This window comes from Coregonus lavaretus (assembly GCF_964263955.1).
Source record: "Coregonus lavaretus genome assembly, contig: HAP1_SCAFFOLD_280, whole genome shotgun sequence".
NCBI classification, from domain to species: Eukaryota; Metazoa; Chordata; class Actinopteri; order Salmoniformes; family Salmonidae; genus Coregonus; species Coregonus lavaretus.
In genome coordinates, this window is record NW_028161584.1 from 99650 (window position 1) to 119649 (window position 20000).

General features: G+C 39.7%; 1 protein-coding gene across 1 annotated transcript in view; it reads right to left on the bottom strand.

The window, feature by feature from the left end:
- Positions 1-19619, bottom strand: part of LOC311120366 (NACHT, LRR and PYD domains-containing protein 12-like) — a gene marked incomplete at its 3' end in the record, with an annotated part of 34373 nt that extends 14754 nt beyond the window's left edge. The window contains exons 1-10 of the mRNA XM_084194977.1: positions 19482-19619; positions 14078-14194; positions 11057-11173; positions 10589-10673; positions 10231-10459; positions 8052-9835; positions 7605-7642; positions 6848-7021; positions 3181-3358; positions 1231-1311 (exon numbers count right to left, since the gene is read on the bottom strand). Coding sequence (XP_084051103.1) covers positions 1231-1311; positions 3181-3358; positions 6848-7021; positions 7605-7642; positions 8052-9835; positions 10231-10459; positions 10589-10673; positions 11057-11173; positions 14078-14194; positions 19482-19609 — 2931 coding nt within the window. The 5' untranslated portion in view covers positions 19610-19619. The remainder of the gene's footprint in view (positions 1-1230; positions 1312-3180; positions 3359-6847; positions 7022-7604; positions 7643-8051; positions 9836-10230; positions 10460-10588; positions 10674-11056; positions 11174-14077; positions 14195-19481) is intronic.
- Between the last annotated feature and the right edge of the window lie 381 nt (positions 19620-20000).

Genomic DNA, 20000 nt, shown 5'->3' on the forward strand with positions numbered 1-20000 from the left:
TCTCTCTGACTAGACAGCCTGACAGCCTGGACAGAGTCAAATCATATTAAAACCACACTGCTATTCTTTGGTGCTGAAAATAGTGGCAGTATATTTTTTCAACATTTTCAGATATATCAGTGTCCTGAAACTTAACATATCTATTCATAAATGAATGAATGTATCATTATTAGATATGACAAATTATCATAATGTTGCTTGTAGATAGAAACATGTATAGTACAAATATTTGAGTAGACTGACCAGAGCAGTTTAAAAAGCAGTATCAGTCCAAAGACAGACAGTGAGGTATCAGATTTAGATTGTATTGAGTATACAGTCCACACCATATCTAGTTTGACAGTGAAGCTAACATTTTAAATGTGGCTCTATACTCCAGCATTTTGGATTTGAGATCAAATGTTTCATATGAGGTGACAGTATATAATGTCACCTTTTATTTGAGGGTATTTTCATACATATCTGTTTCAACATTTAGAAATGAAAGCACTTTATGTATCTAGTCCCCCTATTTGAAGAATTCATAAGTATTCTGACAAATTCACTTATAGTGTATTAAAGTAGTCAAAAGTTCAGTATTTGGTCCCAAACTCGTTGGTTGCATTTACAGTTTGTTTTGGATGTGTTTTGGGTTATGTTTTGCCCGATAGTAACTGAATGGTGGATGATGACTAGATTCATCTTCTGTCTAAGTGAGTAGATAACATGTTTCTAAACACTACTAAATGAATCCTAGTGTGTGTGAGTGTGTGTGTGTGTGTGTGTGTCCAGTTTGTGTGTGTGTCCAGTGTGTAAGTGTTTCCAGTGTATGTGTGTGTGTGTGTGTGTGTCCTGTGTGTGTGTCCAGCGTGTGTGAGTCAAGTGTGTGTTGGTGTGTCCAGTGTGTGTGTGTGTCCAGTGTGTATGTGTGTGTGTGTGTGTGTGTGTCCAGTGTGTATGTGTGTGTGTGTGTGTGTCCAGTGTGTGTGTGTGTCCAGTCTGTGTGTGTGTGCATTTGTGTGTGTGTGTGTTCTGTGTGTGTACTGATACACGTGCACACACAGAACACAAACACACACATACACACACACACACACACACACACACACACACACACACACACACACACACACACACACACACACACACACACACAGTCTTTCACAGTCTTTATATAACTTAGTCCAAGTGGTGGTCAGAATGTTTGTCTTAATATGAACATTGACATAAACCCTCTACATACTTGAGTTTCTCCAGTCTGCAGTGTGGATCCTCCAGTCCAGCAGAGAGCAGTCTGACTCCTGAGTATCCTGGGTGATTGTAGCTCAGGTCCAGCTCTCTCAGGTGTGAGGGGTTTAACTTCAGAGCTGAGGCCAGAGAAGCACAGCCTTCCTCTTTGACTAGACAACCTGACAGCCTGCAAAGAGTCAAATCATATTAAAACCACACTGCTATTCGTTGGTGGTGAAAATAGTGGCAGTATATTTTTTCAACATATTCATATACATCAGAGTCCTGAAACCTGCCATATCTATTCATAAATTAATGTATCATTATTAGAAATTATCATAATATTGTGTGTAGACAGAAACATGTATAGTACAAATATTTGAGTAGACTGACCAGAGCAGTTTAAAAAGCAGTATCAGTCAAAAGACAGAAAGTGAGGTATCAGATTTAGATTGTATTGAGTATACAGTCCACACCATATCTATTTTGACAGTTAAGCTAACATTTGAAATGTGGCTCTGTACTCCAGCATTTTGGATTTTAAAACAAATGTTTCATATGAGGTGACAGTATATAATGTCACCTTTTATTTGAGGGTATTTTCATACATATCTGTTTCACCATTTAGAAAAATAAATTCACTTTATGTATCTAGTCCCCCTATTTGAAGAAGTCATAAGTATTCTGACCAATTCACTTATTGTGTTTTAAAGTAGTCAAATGTTTAGTATTTGGTCCCATATTCCTTGCCGACAATAATGACCACAACGAGGTGAACAGTGAGTGCATTATAAATACATTTGAATGAATGTTAGGTTTATGGTTCTTATGGCAAAAAACAGTATGGGTTTATGGCTCTCTTGAGCCTCCCTGTGGCCATCTGTGGGTACTACATAACTCATTCATGACACTTGCTAGGCTCATAATCTGAGGTAGCAACTGCGTCAGATCTACAAATCCATTAGCTAGACCACCCGATTAGACAACAATCACCCCATTATACCCATTTGGTTTGCAACTCAGTGAACCTGCGCAGCATTCGCTCAATTTGATGCCTACGAACGAAGATTTCGATGCAAATCAAATTACCCAGCAGCCATTTAGAAACAACAAGTCATCAAAGAAAAGGTCATTTCTTAATTAAAAAATGTCTTCTGGCTGTTTAAATCGGCCACATCTTGAAAAAGAGGACAGGGACATGCGTTTTGTTTAGATTGTACACTTCTTTCTTAAAACAAATATGGTTAAGAACAATTATAAATGAATCATGAATAATAATGAGTGAGAAAGTTACATAGGCTACAACAAAACATGCTAACCTCTCACTATTACCAATAACAGAGGGGGTATGATCCTTGTTCCTCTGTAACTTTCTCATTCATCATCATTCACGATTCATTCATGATTATTCATAATCATGGTAGCGTCAACATGAATGTAGAAGTGTTCAGAAACATCTTCTATTCTTACTGACCATACAAGTGAAGTGACTCCAAAATGACAGGACATTATTCACCATTCAGGTTCTATTGGGTAAAAAATAATCCAAAACACAACCAAAACAAACTGCAAATGCATTCAACAAGTTTGTAGAATCACAAGCTTGATGTAATCACTGTGGGTAAGGAATATGGGACCAAATACTAAACTTATGACTACTTTAATACAATATATGTGAATATGTCCAAATTATTATGACTTTTTCAAATGGAAGAACTAGATACATCAAGTGTTATCATTTGTAAACAGTAACACAGATATGTATGAAAATGCTCTCAAATAAAAGGTGACATTATATGCAGTCACCTAATATGAAACATTCTATCTCAAATCCAAAATGATGGAGCATAGCACCAAATGTAAAACTGTAAGCTTCACTGTCCAAACACATATGGTGTGGACTATGTGTGCCTGGTAAACACATGTGGATCTGGTGAACAGTTATCACTTGTTGACCAACTACAGGAATACTGACCTCAGAGTCTCCAATTTACAGTGGCGATTCCTCAGTCCAGCAGAGAGCAGCTTCACTCCTGAATCCTTCAGGTCATTGTTACTCAGATCCAGCTCTCTCAGGTGTGAGGGGTTTGACTTCAGAGCTGAGACCAGAGAAGCACAGCCTCCGTCTGTGACTAGACAGCCTGACAGCCTGCGAGAATAAAATCCTATTAAAATCACACTGCTATATGTTTGTTCAACATTTTCAGATACATCAGAGTCCTGAAACCTGGAATATCTATTCATATATGTATATACAGTTGAAGTCGGAAGTTTACATACACCTTAACCAAATACATTCAAACTCAGTTTTTCTTCATTCCTGACATTTAATCGTAGTAAAGATTCCCCGTCTTAGGTCAGTTAGGATCACCACTTTATTTTAAGAATGTGAAATGTCAGAATAATAGTAGAGAGAATGATTTATTTCAGCTTTTATTTCTTTCATCACATTCCCAGTGGGTCAGAAGTTTATATACACTCAATTAGTATTTGGTAGCATTGCCTTTAAATTGTTTAACTTGGGTCAAACGTTTCGGGTAGCCATCCACAAGCTTCCCACAATAATTTGGGTGAATTTTGGCCCATTCCTCCTGACAGATCTCGTGTAACAGAGTCAGGTTTGTAAGCCTCCTCGCTCGCACACGCTTTTTCAGTACTACCCACACATTTTCTATAGGATTGAGGTCAGGGCTTTGTGATGGCCACTCCAATACCTTGACTTTGTTGTCCTTAAGTCTTTTTGCCACAACTTTGGAAGTATGCTTGGGGTCATTTTCCATTTGGAAGACCCATTTGCGACCAAGCTTTAACTTCCTGACTAATGTCTTGAGATGTTGCTTCAATATATCCACATAAGATTTTCCTTCCTCATGATGCCATCTATTTTGTGAAGTGCACCAGGCCCTCCTGCAGCAAAGCACCCCCACAGCATGATGCTGCCACCCCGTGCTTCATGGTTGGGATGGTGTTCTTCGGCTTGCAAGCATCCCCCTTTTTCCTCCAAACATAACGATGGTCATTATGGCCAAACAGTTATATTTTTGTTTCATCAGACCAGAGGACATTTCTCAAAAAAGTACGATCTTTGTCCCAATGTGCAGTTGCAAACCGTAGTTTGGCTTTTTTATGGAGGTTTTGGAGCAGTGGCTTCTTCCTTGCTAAGCAGCCTTTCAGGTTATGTCGATATAGGACTCGTTTTACTGTGGATATAGATACATTTATACTTGTTTATATAGGCCTCCTGTACCTCAGTTGGTAGAGCATGGCGCTTGCAACGCCAGGGTTGTGGGTTCAATTCCCACGGGGGGCCAGTATGAAAAATGTATGCACTCACTAACTGTAAGTCGCTCTGGATAAGAGCGTCTGCTAAAATGTAAATATAGGACTTGTTTTACTGTGGAAATAGATACTTTTGCACCTGTTTCCTCCAGCATCTTCACAAGGTCCTTTGCTGTTGTTCTGGGATTGATTTGCACTTTTCGCACCAAAGTACATTAATCTCTAGCAGACAGAACGCGTCTCCTTCCTGAGCGGTATGACGGCTGCGTGGTCCCATGGTGTTTATACTTGCGTACTATTGTTTGTACAGATGAACGTGGTACCTTCAGGCGTTTGGAAATTGCTCCCAAGGATGAACCAGACTTGTGGAGGTCTACAATTCTATTTCTGAGGTCTTTGCTGATTTCTTTTGATTTTCCCATGATGTCAAGCAAAGAGGCATTGAGGTTGAAGGTAGGCCTTGAAATACATCCACAGGTACACCTCCAATTGACTCAAATGATGTCAATTAGCCTATCAGAAGCTTCTAAAGCCATGACATCATTTTCTGGAATTTTCCAAGCGGTTTAAAGGCACAGTCAACTTAGTGTATGTAAACTTCTGACCCACTGGAAATGTGATGAAGTGAATTATAAGTGAAATAATCTGTCTGTAAACAATTGTTGGAAAAATTACTTGTGTCATGCACAAAGTAGATGTCCTAACCGACTTGCCAACACTATAGTTTGTTAACAAGAAATTTGTGGAGTGGTTGAAAAACAAGTTTTAATGACTCCAACCTAAGTGTATGTTAACTTCCGACTTCAACTGTATACTCTACCAGTCAAAAGTTTGAACACACCTACTCATTCAAATGTATTTTTTACATTTAAAACTAATTTTTACATTGTAGAAGAAAGAGACTTGCTTTGGCCAAGAAACATGAGCAATGGACATTAGACCGGTGGAAATCTGTCCTTTGGTCTGATGGGTCCAAATTTGAGATTTTTGGTTCCAACCGCCGTGTCTTTGTGAGACGCAGAGTAGGTGAACGGATGATCTCTGCATGTGTAGTTCCCACCGTAAAGCATGGAGGAGGAGGTGTTATGGTGTAGGGGTGCTTTGCTGGTGACACTGTCTGTGATTTATTTAGAATTCAAGGCACACTTAACCAGCATGGCTACCACAGCGTTCTGCAGCGATACGCCATTCCAGCTGGTTTGCGTTTTTTTTTTTTTTTTTTTTTTTTTAATTTAGCAGACGCTCTTATCCAGAGCAACTTACAGTTAGTGAATACATATTTTAGTTTTTTGTTTTATACTGGCCCCCCATGGGAATCGAACCCACAACCCTGGCGTTGCAAACGCCATGCTCTATCAACTGAGCTACATCCCTGCCGGCCATTCCCTCCCCTACCCTGGACGACGCTGGTCCAATTGTGCGCCGCCCATGAGTCTCCCGGTCGCAGCCGGCTGCGACAGAGCCTGGATTCGAACCAGGATCTCTAGTGGCACAGTTAGCACTGCGATGCAGTGCCTTAGACCACTGCGCCACTCAGGAGATCAAAGCTTAGTGGGATTATCATTTGTTTTTCAACAGGACAATGACCCAACACACCTCCAGGCTGTGTAAGGGCTATCTGATCAAGGAGAGTGATGGAGTGCTGCATCAGATGACCTGGCCTCCACAATCACCCAACCTCAACCCAATTGAGATGGTTTGGGATGAGTTGGAACGCAGAGTGAAGGAAAAGCAGCCAACAAGTGCTCAGCATATGTGGGAACTCCTTCAAGACCGTTAGAAAAGCATTCCAGGTGAAGCTGGTTGAGAGATTGCCAAGAGTGTGCAAAGCTGTCATCAAGGCAAAGGGTGGCTAGTTGAAGAATCTAAAATATAAAACATATTTTAATTTGTTTAACACTTCTTTGGTTCTACATGATTCCATATGTGTTATTTCAAAGTTTTGATGTCTTCATTGTTATTCTACAATGTAAAAAATAGTAAAAATAAAGAAAAACCCTTGAAAGAGTATGTGTGTCCAAACGTTTGACTGGTACTGTATATAAATGAATGAATGTATAATTATTAACAGTAGATAACATGTTTCTAAACACTACTAAATTAATCATTGCATGTGTGTTTGTCTCCAGTGTGTGTGTGTATGTGTGTGTGTCCAGTGTGTGTTTGTGTGTGTGTCCAGTGTGTGTGTGTGTGTTGTCCAATGAATGTGTGTCCAGTGTGTGTGTTTGTGTGTGTGTCTAGTGTGTGTGTGTCCAGTGTGTGTGTGTGTGTATAGTGTGGGTGTCCTGTGTGTGTGTGTGTGTGTGTCCAGTGTGTGTCCAGAGTGTGTGTGTTCATTGAGTGATACAGGAATACTGACCTCAGAGTCTCCAGTTTACAGTGGGGATTCCCCAGTCCAGCAGAGAGCAGCTTCACTCCTGAATCCTTCAGGTCATTGTTACTCAGATCCAGCTCTCTCAGGTGTGAGGGGTTTGACTTCAGAGCTGAGACCAGAGAAGCACAGCCTTCCTCTGTGACTAGACAGCCTGACAGCCTGCACAGAGTCAAATCATTTTAAAACCACACTGCTATTCGTTGGTGGTGAAAAATGTGGCAGTATATTATTTAAACATTTTCAGATATATCAGTGTCCTGAAACCTGCCATATCTATTCATAAATGGATTTATCATTATTAGAAATAACAAATTATCAAGGTATTGCTTGTAGAGAGAAAAATATAATCATTTTAAAACCACACTGCTTTTCTTTGGTGTTGAGTAATTTTCTTTCTGTGAGTAGATAACATGTTTCTAAACACTACTAAAGTAATCCTGATGATGCCATGATTAAGAAAAATCATGAATGAATCATGAATAATAATGAGTGAGAAAGTTACAGAGGCTACAACAAAACATGCTAACCTCTCACCATTACCTTCAAATAAAAGGTGACATTCTGTAATGTCACCTAATATGAAACATTATATCTCAAATCCAAATTGCTGGAGCGTAGCACCAAATTTAAAAATGTAAGCTTCACTGTCCAAACACATATTGTGTGGACTATGTGTGCCTGGTAAACACATGTGGATCTGGTGAACAGTTATCACTTGTTGACCAACTACAGGAATACTGACCTCAGAGTCTCCAGTTTACAGTGGGGATTCCCCAGGACAGCAGATAGCAGCTTCACTCCTGTATCCTTCAGGTCATTGTTACTCAGGTCCAGCTCTCTCAGGTGTGAGGGGTTTGACTTCAGAGCTGAGACCAGAGAACCACAGCCTTCCTCTGTGACTCCACAGCCTGACAGCCTGACAGAGAGATCATCATGATTTCACAAACACACTGTTAATTTAACACCAGTAGTGTAGAAGGACAATGGCAGATGCATTTGGTTTATTCTCTTAAACAACATATCGATTCATCTTCTGTCTCCTAGAATTGTATGGTCATATTGTTATACTAATGTGAACATCAATGCATTGATTCAATATGTTTTTCAATAATACATATCTTTCTCTAAACTTAATATTTCTTCTTGATGATTAGTACTTAAATGTAATTTTATGTACTCACAGAGCAGCTCTGGAGGCTTTGACCACTGGCAGCAGCCTCAGAAGACCTTCCTCTGATCTGGAGTATTTCTTCAGGTCAAACACATCCAGCTCCTTTTCTGAAGTCAGCAACACAAAGACCAGAGCTGACCACTGTGCAGGTGAAAGTTCTTCTTCTGAGAGACTTCCTGATCTCAGGTAGCTTTGGATCTCCTCCACTAGAGAACGGTCATTCAGTTCATTCAGACAGTGGAACAGATTAATGCACATCTCTGGAGAGGGATTCTTCCTGATCTTCTCCTTGATGTACTTGACTGTTTCTTCGTGGCTCTGTGAGCTGCTTCTTGTCTTTGTCAGTAGACCTCGTAAGTGCTTCTGATTGGACTCCAGTGAGAGGCCCAGAAGGAAGCGGAGGAAAAGGTCCAGGTTTCCTGTCTCACTTTGTAAGGCTTTATCCACAGCACTCTTGTAGAAAGTAACTTTACGCTTGTGTCTGATCCTCACAGAAAAGTTACTTGACGTTGATTGAGATTCATCCATTAGATTCTCATTGTTGTTGATGAATGAGAGGAACACATATACAGCAGCCAGAAACTCCTGAATGCTCAGATGCACAAAGCAGTACACCTTGTCCTGGTACAGCCCACATTCCTCTTTAAAGAGCTGTGTGCACAATCCTGAGTACACTGAGGCTTCATTGACATCAATGCCAGCCTCTTTCAGGTCTTCTTCATAGAAAATCAGATTGCCCTTCATAAGCTGTTGAAAAGCCAGTTTACCCAGTGACAGAATGCTCTCTTTATTCCAGTGTGGACCTGTCTCTTCTTTCCCAAGATACTTTTCATTCTTCTGTTTGGTATGAAACACCACAAGGTGTATGAACATCTCAGTCAGAGTCTTGGGAATCTCTTCTGTCTTATGTTTCAGCATGTGTTCAAGGACTGTTGCAGAAATCCAACAGAAGACTGGAATGTGGCACATGATGTGGAGGCTCCTTGATGTCTTTATGTGTGAGATGATTCTGCTGGCCAGGTCCTCATCACTGAATCTCTTCCTGAAGTACTCCTCCTTCTGTGGGTCATTGAACCCTCGCACCTCTGTCACCTGGTCAACACACCCTGAAGGGATCTGATTGGCTGCTGCAGGTCGGGTAGTTATCCAGAGGAGAGCAGAGGGAAGCAGATTTCCCTTGATGAGATTTGTCAGCAGAACATCCACTGAGGTTGACTCTGTGACGTCACAACAGATCTTGTTCTTCTGGAAGTCTAGGGGCAGTCGGCACTCATCCAGACCATCAAAGATGAACAGAACTTTGTACTTGTCGTAGTTGGAGATTCTTGATTCTTTGGTTTCCTTTGAGAAGTGATTGAGAAATTCAATCAAAGTGTGTTTTTCCTTTTTCATCAAATTCAGCTCCCGAAAAGGGAATGAAAATACAAATTGGACATCCTGATTTGCTTTTCCTTCAGCCCAGTCCAGAATGAACTTCTGTACAGAGACTGTTTTTCCAATGCCAGCGACTCCCTTTGTCAGCACAGTTCTGATAAGTTTGTCTTGTCCAGTTAAGGGTTTGAAGATGTCGTTACATTTGATTGCAGTCTCTGGTCTTGATTGTTTCCTGGTTGTTGTCTCAATCTGTCTCAGCTCATGTTCATTATTGACCTCTCCTGTTCCACCCTCTGTGATGTAGAGCTCTGTGTAGATCTTATTGAGAAGTGTTGGGTTTCCTTGTTTAGCGATCCCCTCAAATACACATTGAAACTTCTTCTTTAGATTAGATTTAAGTTGACGTTGGCAAATCACAGCAAGCTCATCTGAATGAAGAAATAACACAGAGGATATTAATATTACGTCTGATTTAAAGCCTACAGTATTCTAGGACTGTTATGACATTTTAAATTATAATAATTATTTCGCTCAACTGACTGTATAAATGTTTTCATAATGCATTACAGACTGGTGTGAGTATATTCTCTCTCTCTCTCTCTCTCTCTCTCTCTCTCTCTCTCTCTCTCTCTCTCTCTCTCTCTCCTCTTCTCTGTCTAAATTAATCACCACAACACATCCCTGCTGCTACTTGATGAGGTCACTAGGTGTTGTGTTAAGGCTGCTACAATATCATTGAGTTACACAGCTACTTTAGCTGTACTTTAGCTACAGCTTTTAAATGTTCTAAAACAGCATTCAACATGAGGCAGACAGCTCTTACTTTTCTCCAGTGTGTCAGCAAGCTCCTTCTGGTTCATTTTCCTCAGGACGTGCAGTGTGATCTTCAGAGCCCCCTCTCTGGCACTGCTCTCCTGCTTCTCATCTTCAGCATCCACCACTTCCTTATCCTGCTTCTGACTCTCAAAGCCTTCTGGGAGTTCTGGACTAAGAATCCGCTTGAACATCTTCAGCTCGTTCTTCACAAATGTCATAATATTCTCTTCAAGCAACTGAAATAAATCAAGTAAATAAGTTAAGCAAGAGAAGAAATGCTTTCTCATTAACACATTAATGAATGATTGACAGATCAACTTTACTTGAGGTAAACAAAAACAAATATACATAACAGGACCACATACACTGAATATGGAGGCCAGGTCTGTTTGATGACTCTGGGAAGACTGACCACTGAGAATCTCTGACTCTGATCTCTCCTGTTGGTTTCTGTGGACAAAACATCAGATTAGATCTCCTCATCCAGGGAGTGCACACACACACACACACACACACACACACACACACACACACACACACACACACACACACACACACACACACACACACACACACACACACACACACACACACACACACACACACACACACACACACACACACACACACACACACACACACACACACACACACACACACACACAGAGGGAATGTTGTGTTTGTTTAATATTGTTTCAGGACTGTGAAAATGGAAAAAAGGGTTAGCCTATGGATTATGAAAACAACAAAAATAAATGGGAAAATGGAAGAGGAGAAATGACTAGAGACAGTGTTGTTTAACTTACTGACCATGACCCATGAGTTCTTCTTACCTTTGTTCAGTAGAAAAGTCTCCCTCTCTAAACACTATAGGATGAACCATAGACCAGTCACTCTTCATGGACACACAGCTGGGTACAGGGGAGGCTGGTCTCTCCTGCTTGATTGGACTTCAACACAACAGAGACAAACATTACGTCTCTCATCTACTCTGAGCTCAGATGGGGAAACATAAGAAGAGTTTCATTCCAAAACGCTATATATCCATTTTCAGAAATGTTCGTAAATTAGCTTCTATTGTTTAAAGAAATTATCAAATAAATAGTTGTTTTTTCACTAGCTAATCATGGCATGGTGTTGTTCAAAGACAGGCATGTGTTTGATTAAAATCAATCACTTGATGGCTTCATTTCAGAGAGACAAATGTTTTTTTTGCAAAATGCTATATATCTGCCTCACTCTCAGAGAAATAAGTAGTACTAATAGGTTTTACAAAGTTAAATGTAACAAATAACTACATTTTTAATAAAGAACTGTACAAATGAAACACTTGTGACATCAATATTTAAATATTGTAAAATAAAAATTCAATACAGTAATATGAGATCTGTATGTAAAACATTTACATTTTACATTTTAGTCATTTAGCAGATGTTTTTGTCCAGGGCCTGGTTTCCCAAAAGCATCTTAAGGCCAAGTTCATCATTAGAACCTTCGTAGGAGCATTGTTAAATCTCTGAGCTGTTTCCCAAAACCATCGTTATTAACGTTGCACTTGAAAACGCTCATATTCTAACACCTGCCTCAGACCACTTGTAGAACAGCCAAGTGCGTTGTTAGATGCTTTTTTGCCCTCCCGCGTCACTTTATACACAGAAGATCTCCGCTAAAGATAGAATCACATGGTTTATCCGTCTCTTTTTGACCACCGATAAATTCAGAACAAAGTTGACTACAAATACAAAGTTGCCAATGTCTTTGCAATTGATTCAAACAAGGGAAGTACACAAATTATGCTTCAAAAGAAAACCGAGATGACTGCATTACAATCTAAACAGTAGGCTATAGGCCTATTTCAATCATATTGAAATATATTAAATGTTCAATATATTTAGTTTTATTTTGCAACTTGTAGGCTACTGTCTGTAATTTGTCTCAATATATTTCATGATGTGTAGCCTAACATGTGCCCAATGATGTGCCGAATCTGTGATTTAGTGCATTTTTATTGTGTAATCATTAGAATAAGCTGCCTCAATTTTTGCAGCCGTAGGTAGTAATATCTTTCTAGAAGCTGATCCGTGGTCAGTATTGTGAAATAATTATAATGTTATGGAAAGATTAGAATGGACAAAACCGATCCGAGAGCTGCGCTCCCCTTCTTTCGATCATATCAGTGTCGATACATGCTCCACCGGACGTGACTGATCCAGTTTCTGCTGGTCTGCCTGCGGATCTGGAACTCTGACCTGTTCAACGGACGTGCGACCTTGTCCCGAACCTGCTGTTTCGACCCTCTCTCTCTCTCTCTCTCTCTCTCTCTCTCTCTCTCTCTCTCTACCACTCCTGCTGTCTCGACCTCTGAATGCTCGGCTATGAAAAGCCAAATGACATTTACTTCTGAGGTGCTGACCTGTTGCAACCTCTATAACCACAGTGATTATTATTTGACCCTGCTGGTCATCTATGCACATTTGAACATCTTGAAGAACGATCTGGCCTTAATGGCCATATCCTCTTATAATCTCCCCCCAGCACAGCCAGAAGAGGACTGGCCACCCCTCAGAGCCTCGTTCCTCTCTAGGTTTCTTCCTAGGTTCCTGCCTTTCTAGGGAGTTTCTCCTAGCCACCGTGCTTCTGCTCAGCATTGTTGGTTAAGGGCTCGTAAGTAAGCATTTCACAGTAAGGTCTACACCTGTTGTATTAGGAGCATGTGACAAATCTAATTTGGATTGATTGATTTGTTCATTGTATAAATGTTCTGTCTTTAGTAGTTGAACACATTATTACTTCAACCTCGTGAAAGTGACAAACTGACACGTTTTCATGTTAGTCAAAAACAACTTTATATGGAAGGAGTGCCTTTGATTTGACGGCCTGCACATGCGCAGTTCGGCATGAGATGACCGTTCGGCATGAGACGACTGCTCGACCTGATGACATGTTTTTACGCATGACCTTCAAATTCAATCAAATGAAATTGTATGTCACATGCGCCGAATACAACAGTGGTACACTTTACCGTGAAATGATTACTTACGAGCCCTTTCCCAACAATGCAGAGTTAAAAAGTAACAAAAATTAGCTAAATAAAGAAAAGGAAATAGTAACATAATGAAATAATAATAATGAGGCTATAAGGAGTACCAGTACTGAGTCAATGTGCAGGGGTACCAGGTAGTTGAGGTAATAACTAGACTATATACAAGGAGTACCAGTACTGAGTCAATGTGCAGGGGTACCAGGTAGTTGAGGTAATAACTAGACTATATACAAGGAGTACCAGTACTGAGTCAATGTGCAGGGGTACCAGGTAGTTGAGGTAATAACTAGACTATATACAAGGAGTACCAGTACTGAGTCAATGTGCAGGGGTACCAGGTAGTTGAGGTAATAACTAGACTATATACAAGGAGTACCAGTACTGAGTTAATGTGCAGGGGAACGAGGTAGTTGAGGTAATAACTAGACTTTATACAAGGAGTACCAGTACTGAGTCAATGTGCAGGGTACCAGGTAGTTGAGGTAATTGAGGTAATATGTACATGTATGTAGGGTTAAAAGTGACTAGGCAATCAGTATAGAGATTACATCTCCTCATCCAGGGAGTGCACACACACACTCACTAACACACACACAAACACACACACACTCACTGACACAGACACACACACACACACACAGGGAGGGAATGTAGTGTAAGTTTAATATTGTTTCAGGACTATGAAAATGGAAAAAAAGGATTAGCCTATGGATTATGAAAACAACAAAAATAAATGGGAAAATGGGAGAGGAGAAATGACTAGAGACAGTGTTGTTTAACTCACTGACCATGACCCATGAGTTCTTCTTACCTTTGTTCAGTAGAAAAGTCTCCCTCTCTGAAGTTTAGAGGTTGATCCATAGACCGGTCACTCTTCATGGACACACAGCTGGGTACAGGGGAGGCTGGTCTCTCCTGCTTGATTGGGCTTCAACACAACAGAGACAAACATTACATCTCTCATCTACTCTGAGCTCAGATTGGGAAACAAGAGTTTCATTCCAAAACGCTATATATCCATTTTCAGAAATGTTCGTAAATTAGCTTTTATTGTTTAAAGAAATTGTGAAAGAGATAGGTGTGTTTTTTCACTAGCTAATCATGGCATGGGGTTGTTCAATGACAGACATATATTTGTTTAAAATCTATCACTTGATGGTTTCATTTCAGAGAGACAAATAATCATGTTTTTTTGCAAAATGCTATATATCTGCCTCACTCTCAGAGAAATAAGCAGTACTGCTAGGTTTTACACAGTAATAATATATCTGCCTCACTCTCAGAGAAATAAGTAGTACTGCTAGGTTTTACACAGTAATAATATATATCTGCCTCAGTCAAACTTGACCGAACGGCTTGATCTTATGTAGCAAAATTTGAAATTGTGTTTTTACATTGGATAAAAGTAGAGACTCAGCTAGAAAAAGGTATATCATACACTATAGTTGAGGAACAATGGGAAAGTAATTCTGCTTTGAAAGATGATAAACTTGTAACCTCAATTTTGAGAAAATGACCTTTGAATGTTTTGGTTTACCTACTGGAGAGCTCTTCTTTATCTACAGTGGTGTTACTTTGGCAGATAATGTCACCCATCTAAATAAATAGTATATATATATATATATATATATATATATATATATATATATATATATATATATATATATATATATATATATATATAGTTAACTAAATGTATGGTGTTTTTGGTTTATGTCAGTTTCATTGTTTGTTATGCTATAAATTGTTATTTTATGGTTGTAAGTGGTAAAATGAACTAGAAAATGTCATATTTTGCAATTCTGAGTAATTCCTACTTTAGTAAGGATATACTTTATTCAGTACTACTGCAGTTGCTAAATAATTCCAATAGATGGCAGCATAAGACCACGAATGACATTTCAGAAGGTTAGTTTAGTTTTCTCCCTGGATACACCACCACTCCCCCTCACAGGAAAACTCCTGCACATGCTTTTTACTGTCCCTTTCCACACTGCTAATGCAAGAGGAACAACTGAAAAAGCATTTAACACATTACTGTGAAATAATATGATTCATGTTTATTATTATTAGCTGTTTTTATGCTCATGTTTTTAAATTATACTTCATTACTATAATGATTATCAATAAGCCTGAACATTAATTTAGTCACCTCTGGTTGAGAAAAACGTATTTTCCTAGTACATTAATTGTCAGATTCATCAACCAGCAGCGAGCACTCTGCCTTCTAGCGCAAATGAGGGGCATGTTGAGGTACATTTGCTAACCGGGAGGGTTGCATGATGTAATTTATTGGTGGTCTGGAAGACGCACTCTTGTCTTATCTATTCGGAGGTTGTTTAATCGCAATATTAGATATTTAAAAATGCATGTATACTAGGGTTGAGGTTAGCGCATCTGACTAGTGATTATTTACCAGGGGTTCAACACCTGCTATAGTCACTATTTAATTGCTCTTCCAAAAGCATCACAGGCCTAATACGAGATATATAGCTAACTAAAGTAATGAGTGACCATTTTAGAAAATCATGGGACATACAGTATTTGGTTGCATGCTATTTTATGTCAATCATATTGCTGCTTGTAGCCTATAACTGATGCTTCGTGGTCTTATGCTGCCATCTATTGGAAATATTTAGCTATTAAAAGTTATTAATTCACGTACAGACGTTGGTGAGGCAGCTGAGAAATAAAGTGTATTAGATCAGTCTCAAACCTGCCCCACGCCAATTGCTGGACTTTCACACAGAGGTTACTAGGTCACCCAATTCAAACCACATTTGAAAAATAAAACAAATGTGTCTTGGAATTATACATATAATAAAATAACAACAAAATAATCAAAACGCTATTTAATACTATAATTGTATTTACTAAGATAATATTATTACTAAAATAGTTTCTAAAAGTGTTCTAGGCTCCCCTACCCTAGAATTAGGGGTTAGGGTTACGGCTAAAATAGGTTATAAGTAGGGTTAGAGTTTCTGTATAGCACTTTGTGACATCTGCTGGTGTAAAAAGGGCTTTATAAATACATTTGATTGATTGTTAGGTTTAGGGTTTATATGGTAAAAAACAGTATGGGTTTATGGCACTCTTGCTCCTCCTTGTGGCCGTATGTGGGTACTACATAACTCATTCATTACATTTACATCATTTAGCAGACGCTCTTATCCAGAGCGATTTACAGTTAGTGAGTGCATCCATTATTTATTTATTTTTTCATACTGGCCCCCGTGGGAAGCGAACCCACGGGTCTCCCGGTCGCGGCCAGCTACGACAACAAGGATCTCCAGTGGCACCTTAGACCACTGCACCACTAGGGAGACCTGACACTTCATGACACTTGCTAGGCTCATAATCTGAGGTAGCAACTGCGTCAGATCTACAAATCCATTCGCTAGACCACTCGATTAGACAACAATCACCCCATTATACCCATTTGGTTTGCAACTCAGTGAACCTGCACAGCATTCGTAACCTTGTTAATAATCAGTTACCTGAGGTAAACCTACAGGGTTAACGCTCACCAAGTAGCCATAACCTTGTTAATAATAACTTACCTGAGGTAAACCTACAGGGTTAACGCTCACCAAGTAGCCGTAACCTTGTTAATAATAAGTTACCTGAGGTAAACCTACAGGGTTAACGCTCACCAAGTAGCCGTAACCTTGTTAATAATAAATTACCTGAGGTAAACCTACAGGGTTAACGCTCACCAAGTAGCCATAACCTTGTTAATAATAAGTTACCTGAGGTAAACCTACAGGGTTAACGCTCACCAAGTAGCCGTAACCTTGTTAATAATAAGTTACCTGAGGTAAACCTACAGGGTTAACGCTCACCAAGTAGCCGTAACCTTGTTAATAATAAGTTACCTGAGGTAAACCTACAGGGTTAACACTCACCAAGTAGCCGTAACTGTGTTAATAATAAGTTACCTGAGGTAAACCTACAGGGTTAACGCTCACCAAGTAGCCGTAACCGTGTTAATAATAAGTTACCTGAGGTAAACCTACAGGGTTAACGCTCACCAAGTAGCCGTAACCTTGTTAATAATAAGTTACTTGAGGTAAACCTACAGGGTTAACGCTCACCAAGTAGCCATAACCTTGGTAATAATAAGTTACCTGAGGTAAACCAACAGGGTTAACGCTCACCAAGCCGTAACCTTGTTAATAATAAGTTACCTGAGGTAAACCTACAGGGTTAACGCTCACCAAGTAGCCGTAACCTTGGTAATAATAAGTTACCTGAGGTAAACCTACAGGGTTAACGCTCACCAAGTAGCAGTAACCTTGTTAATAATAAGTTACCTGAGGTAAACCTACAGGGTTAACGCAGGCAGCTCTCATTGATAACAATAGTGAAGCTGGCATTGTGACGCAGAACAATGGGCTGGGAATAGAACATTCTGAAGGCGAGTCGGAGTCACGGAGCTCAATAGAACTAATAGGAGCTGGTAGGGTGAAAAATGACCTAAAATAATTACTTCATAGCTAGTGACATAAGGTAATATGAAACTGGGCTCCATGGCGGATGCAATTAACTAGTTTTTATCAGGAAAAAACGTTGTTAAAAATGTATTGTGTCCAGCCTACCTGATGCGCCCCGAAAAAATAATATTCCAAAGTTAGTTCCTTGGACTCAAGAGGGGTTAAACACTAAAGTTACCATCCATCTAGTGAAGAGAGGAGAACCGGACAGAGGGAGCGTAGGAAGCCAGCATCCGTCAACGAGAGAGGGAGAAGCCCTCCACGGTATTTAACAGGTGGAAGAAACAACCAGGGAGCTCCATCGGTCCACAAGAAATGCAGGCAGCCGGTGATGATGTAGTGGTAGCTAGGATAACTAGGATGCTGCTGGTAGAGTAGCTAGCTTAGCTAGCTGTACCGACTAGCTTGGCTAGCTAGCAGGTCGTTCGTCTGTCCCTCGAGGATGATGACAAATCCGGTGAACCACAAGATAATAATAATAATAATAATAATAATATGCCATTTAGCAGACGCTTTTATCCAAAGCAACTTACAGTCATGCGTGCATACATTTTTTTTTTTTTTTTTTTGTGTATGGGTGGTCCCGGGGATCGAACCCACTACCTTGGCGTTACAAGCGCCGTGCTCTACCAGCTGAGCTACAGAGGACCACAGACCAAGATGAAACAAGGATAGCGAGTGAAAAGGATCTGGCTACACTCATACTGTCACTGACCATTACGCAAAAAAAGCAAATTGAACAATAAACTTCGGTGTCTCAACACTGTAACAAACTCAGTCGTTGTTCCCCAAGATCACCTCAGCCCACTCTGCGCGTAACTGGACAATATGCTTGGCGCCAAACCGTACGTGGATGCGGACAGTTCTGTACGGGGACGCGGACAGTTTCAGAACGCGGACAATAAACTAAAAGCAGTCTTTAAAGTCGGGTACATTAGTAATATTCTTTTTTTATTATGTCAAACAAAAGAAAATCGTTTTTTAAAACAAGATTTTGAGATCTGGGCACGTCTCCAAAAAGCATCTCAGAGTAGAAAAATTGGTCCTCTCTCTCCCCAGACAGACTAATTTAATACTGGGTCGTTACAATATTTTGAGATCTGGGACCATATCCAAAAGCGTCTCAGAGTAGAAAATGTGTCGTATAAGTGCTGAGAATAAAGCCGTTTTAGTCCTACTCTTATGGGTATAAATTAAAGTTATGCATGAAGCCTCTTCATTCATAAGTGTCCCACCTAGTTGGCAGATATTTAGGACACCTCATGAGCTGTCCTAACCAGTTAAGAGGTACCAGCAGGTGTCTTGATAATAGAAACATGCAGCGAGTCAGTGGTTCCTGTGCAACATGTAATTGCTTTGGAGCAGTGGTGACCTGTCATTCAGGGCAGAGCCCCACCTGTTTAGCAGATGCTCTTACCCAGAGCGATTTACAGTAAGTGCATTCATCTTAAGATAGCTAGGTGAGACAACCAGATAATACAGTCAAATATACAGGATACGAACATTCAATTTCAGCTAAACAATGGATATATAGCGTTTCGCAATAAAAATAATAATAATTATATACATCTAAAATCTATTAATTAAACATCTGAGAACAGTAATATTGAAGGTACCCATAAGCAACCATTTCTGATTAAAAAACACATGTGAAAAATTGTGGAAATATCATTTAGGAAATAAACTCTTAATAATTCTTAAACAAAATTGTCATCTCACCTCTTAGCTTTGGTGTCACGTTCCCCAGAGAGACTCATTTTAGAAGCAGGGCCATCCTCCTCTCTCTCCCCAGAGAGACTCATTTTAGAGGCAGGGCCTCCCTCCTCTCTCTCCACATAGAGACTCATTTTAGACCACTGACCCCTAAACAGAGATCCAACATGTTGGTTGTAGTTAACACAGTAATTCTTGAATGTGAATTGTTATCATTTATTAATTATCTCTTACAAAACATTTACTAACAGACATATCGAAACAGTCAGGTGATTTAATGCAATCACATGAATATGTAGTTGTGACATCTCTTCACCATGGCATTTTTGAATCTGTTCTTTTCTAAACATACAGTAGGGGAAAAAAGTATTTAGTCAGCCACCAATTGTGCAAGTTCTCCCACTTAAAAAAGATGAGAGAGGCCTGTAATTTTCATCATATGTACACGTCAACTATGACAGACAAAATGAGAAAAAAAAATCCAGAAAATCACATTGTAGGATTTTTTATGAATTTATTTGCAAA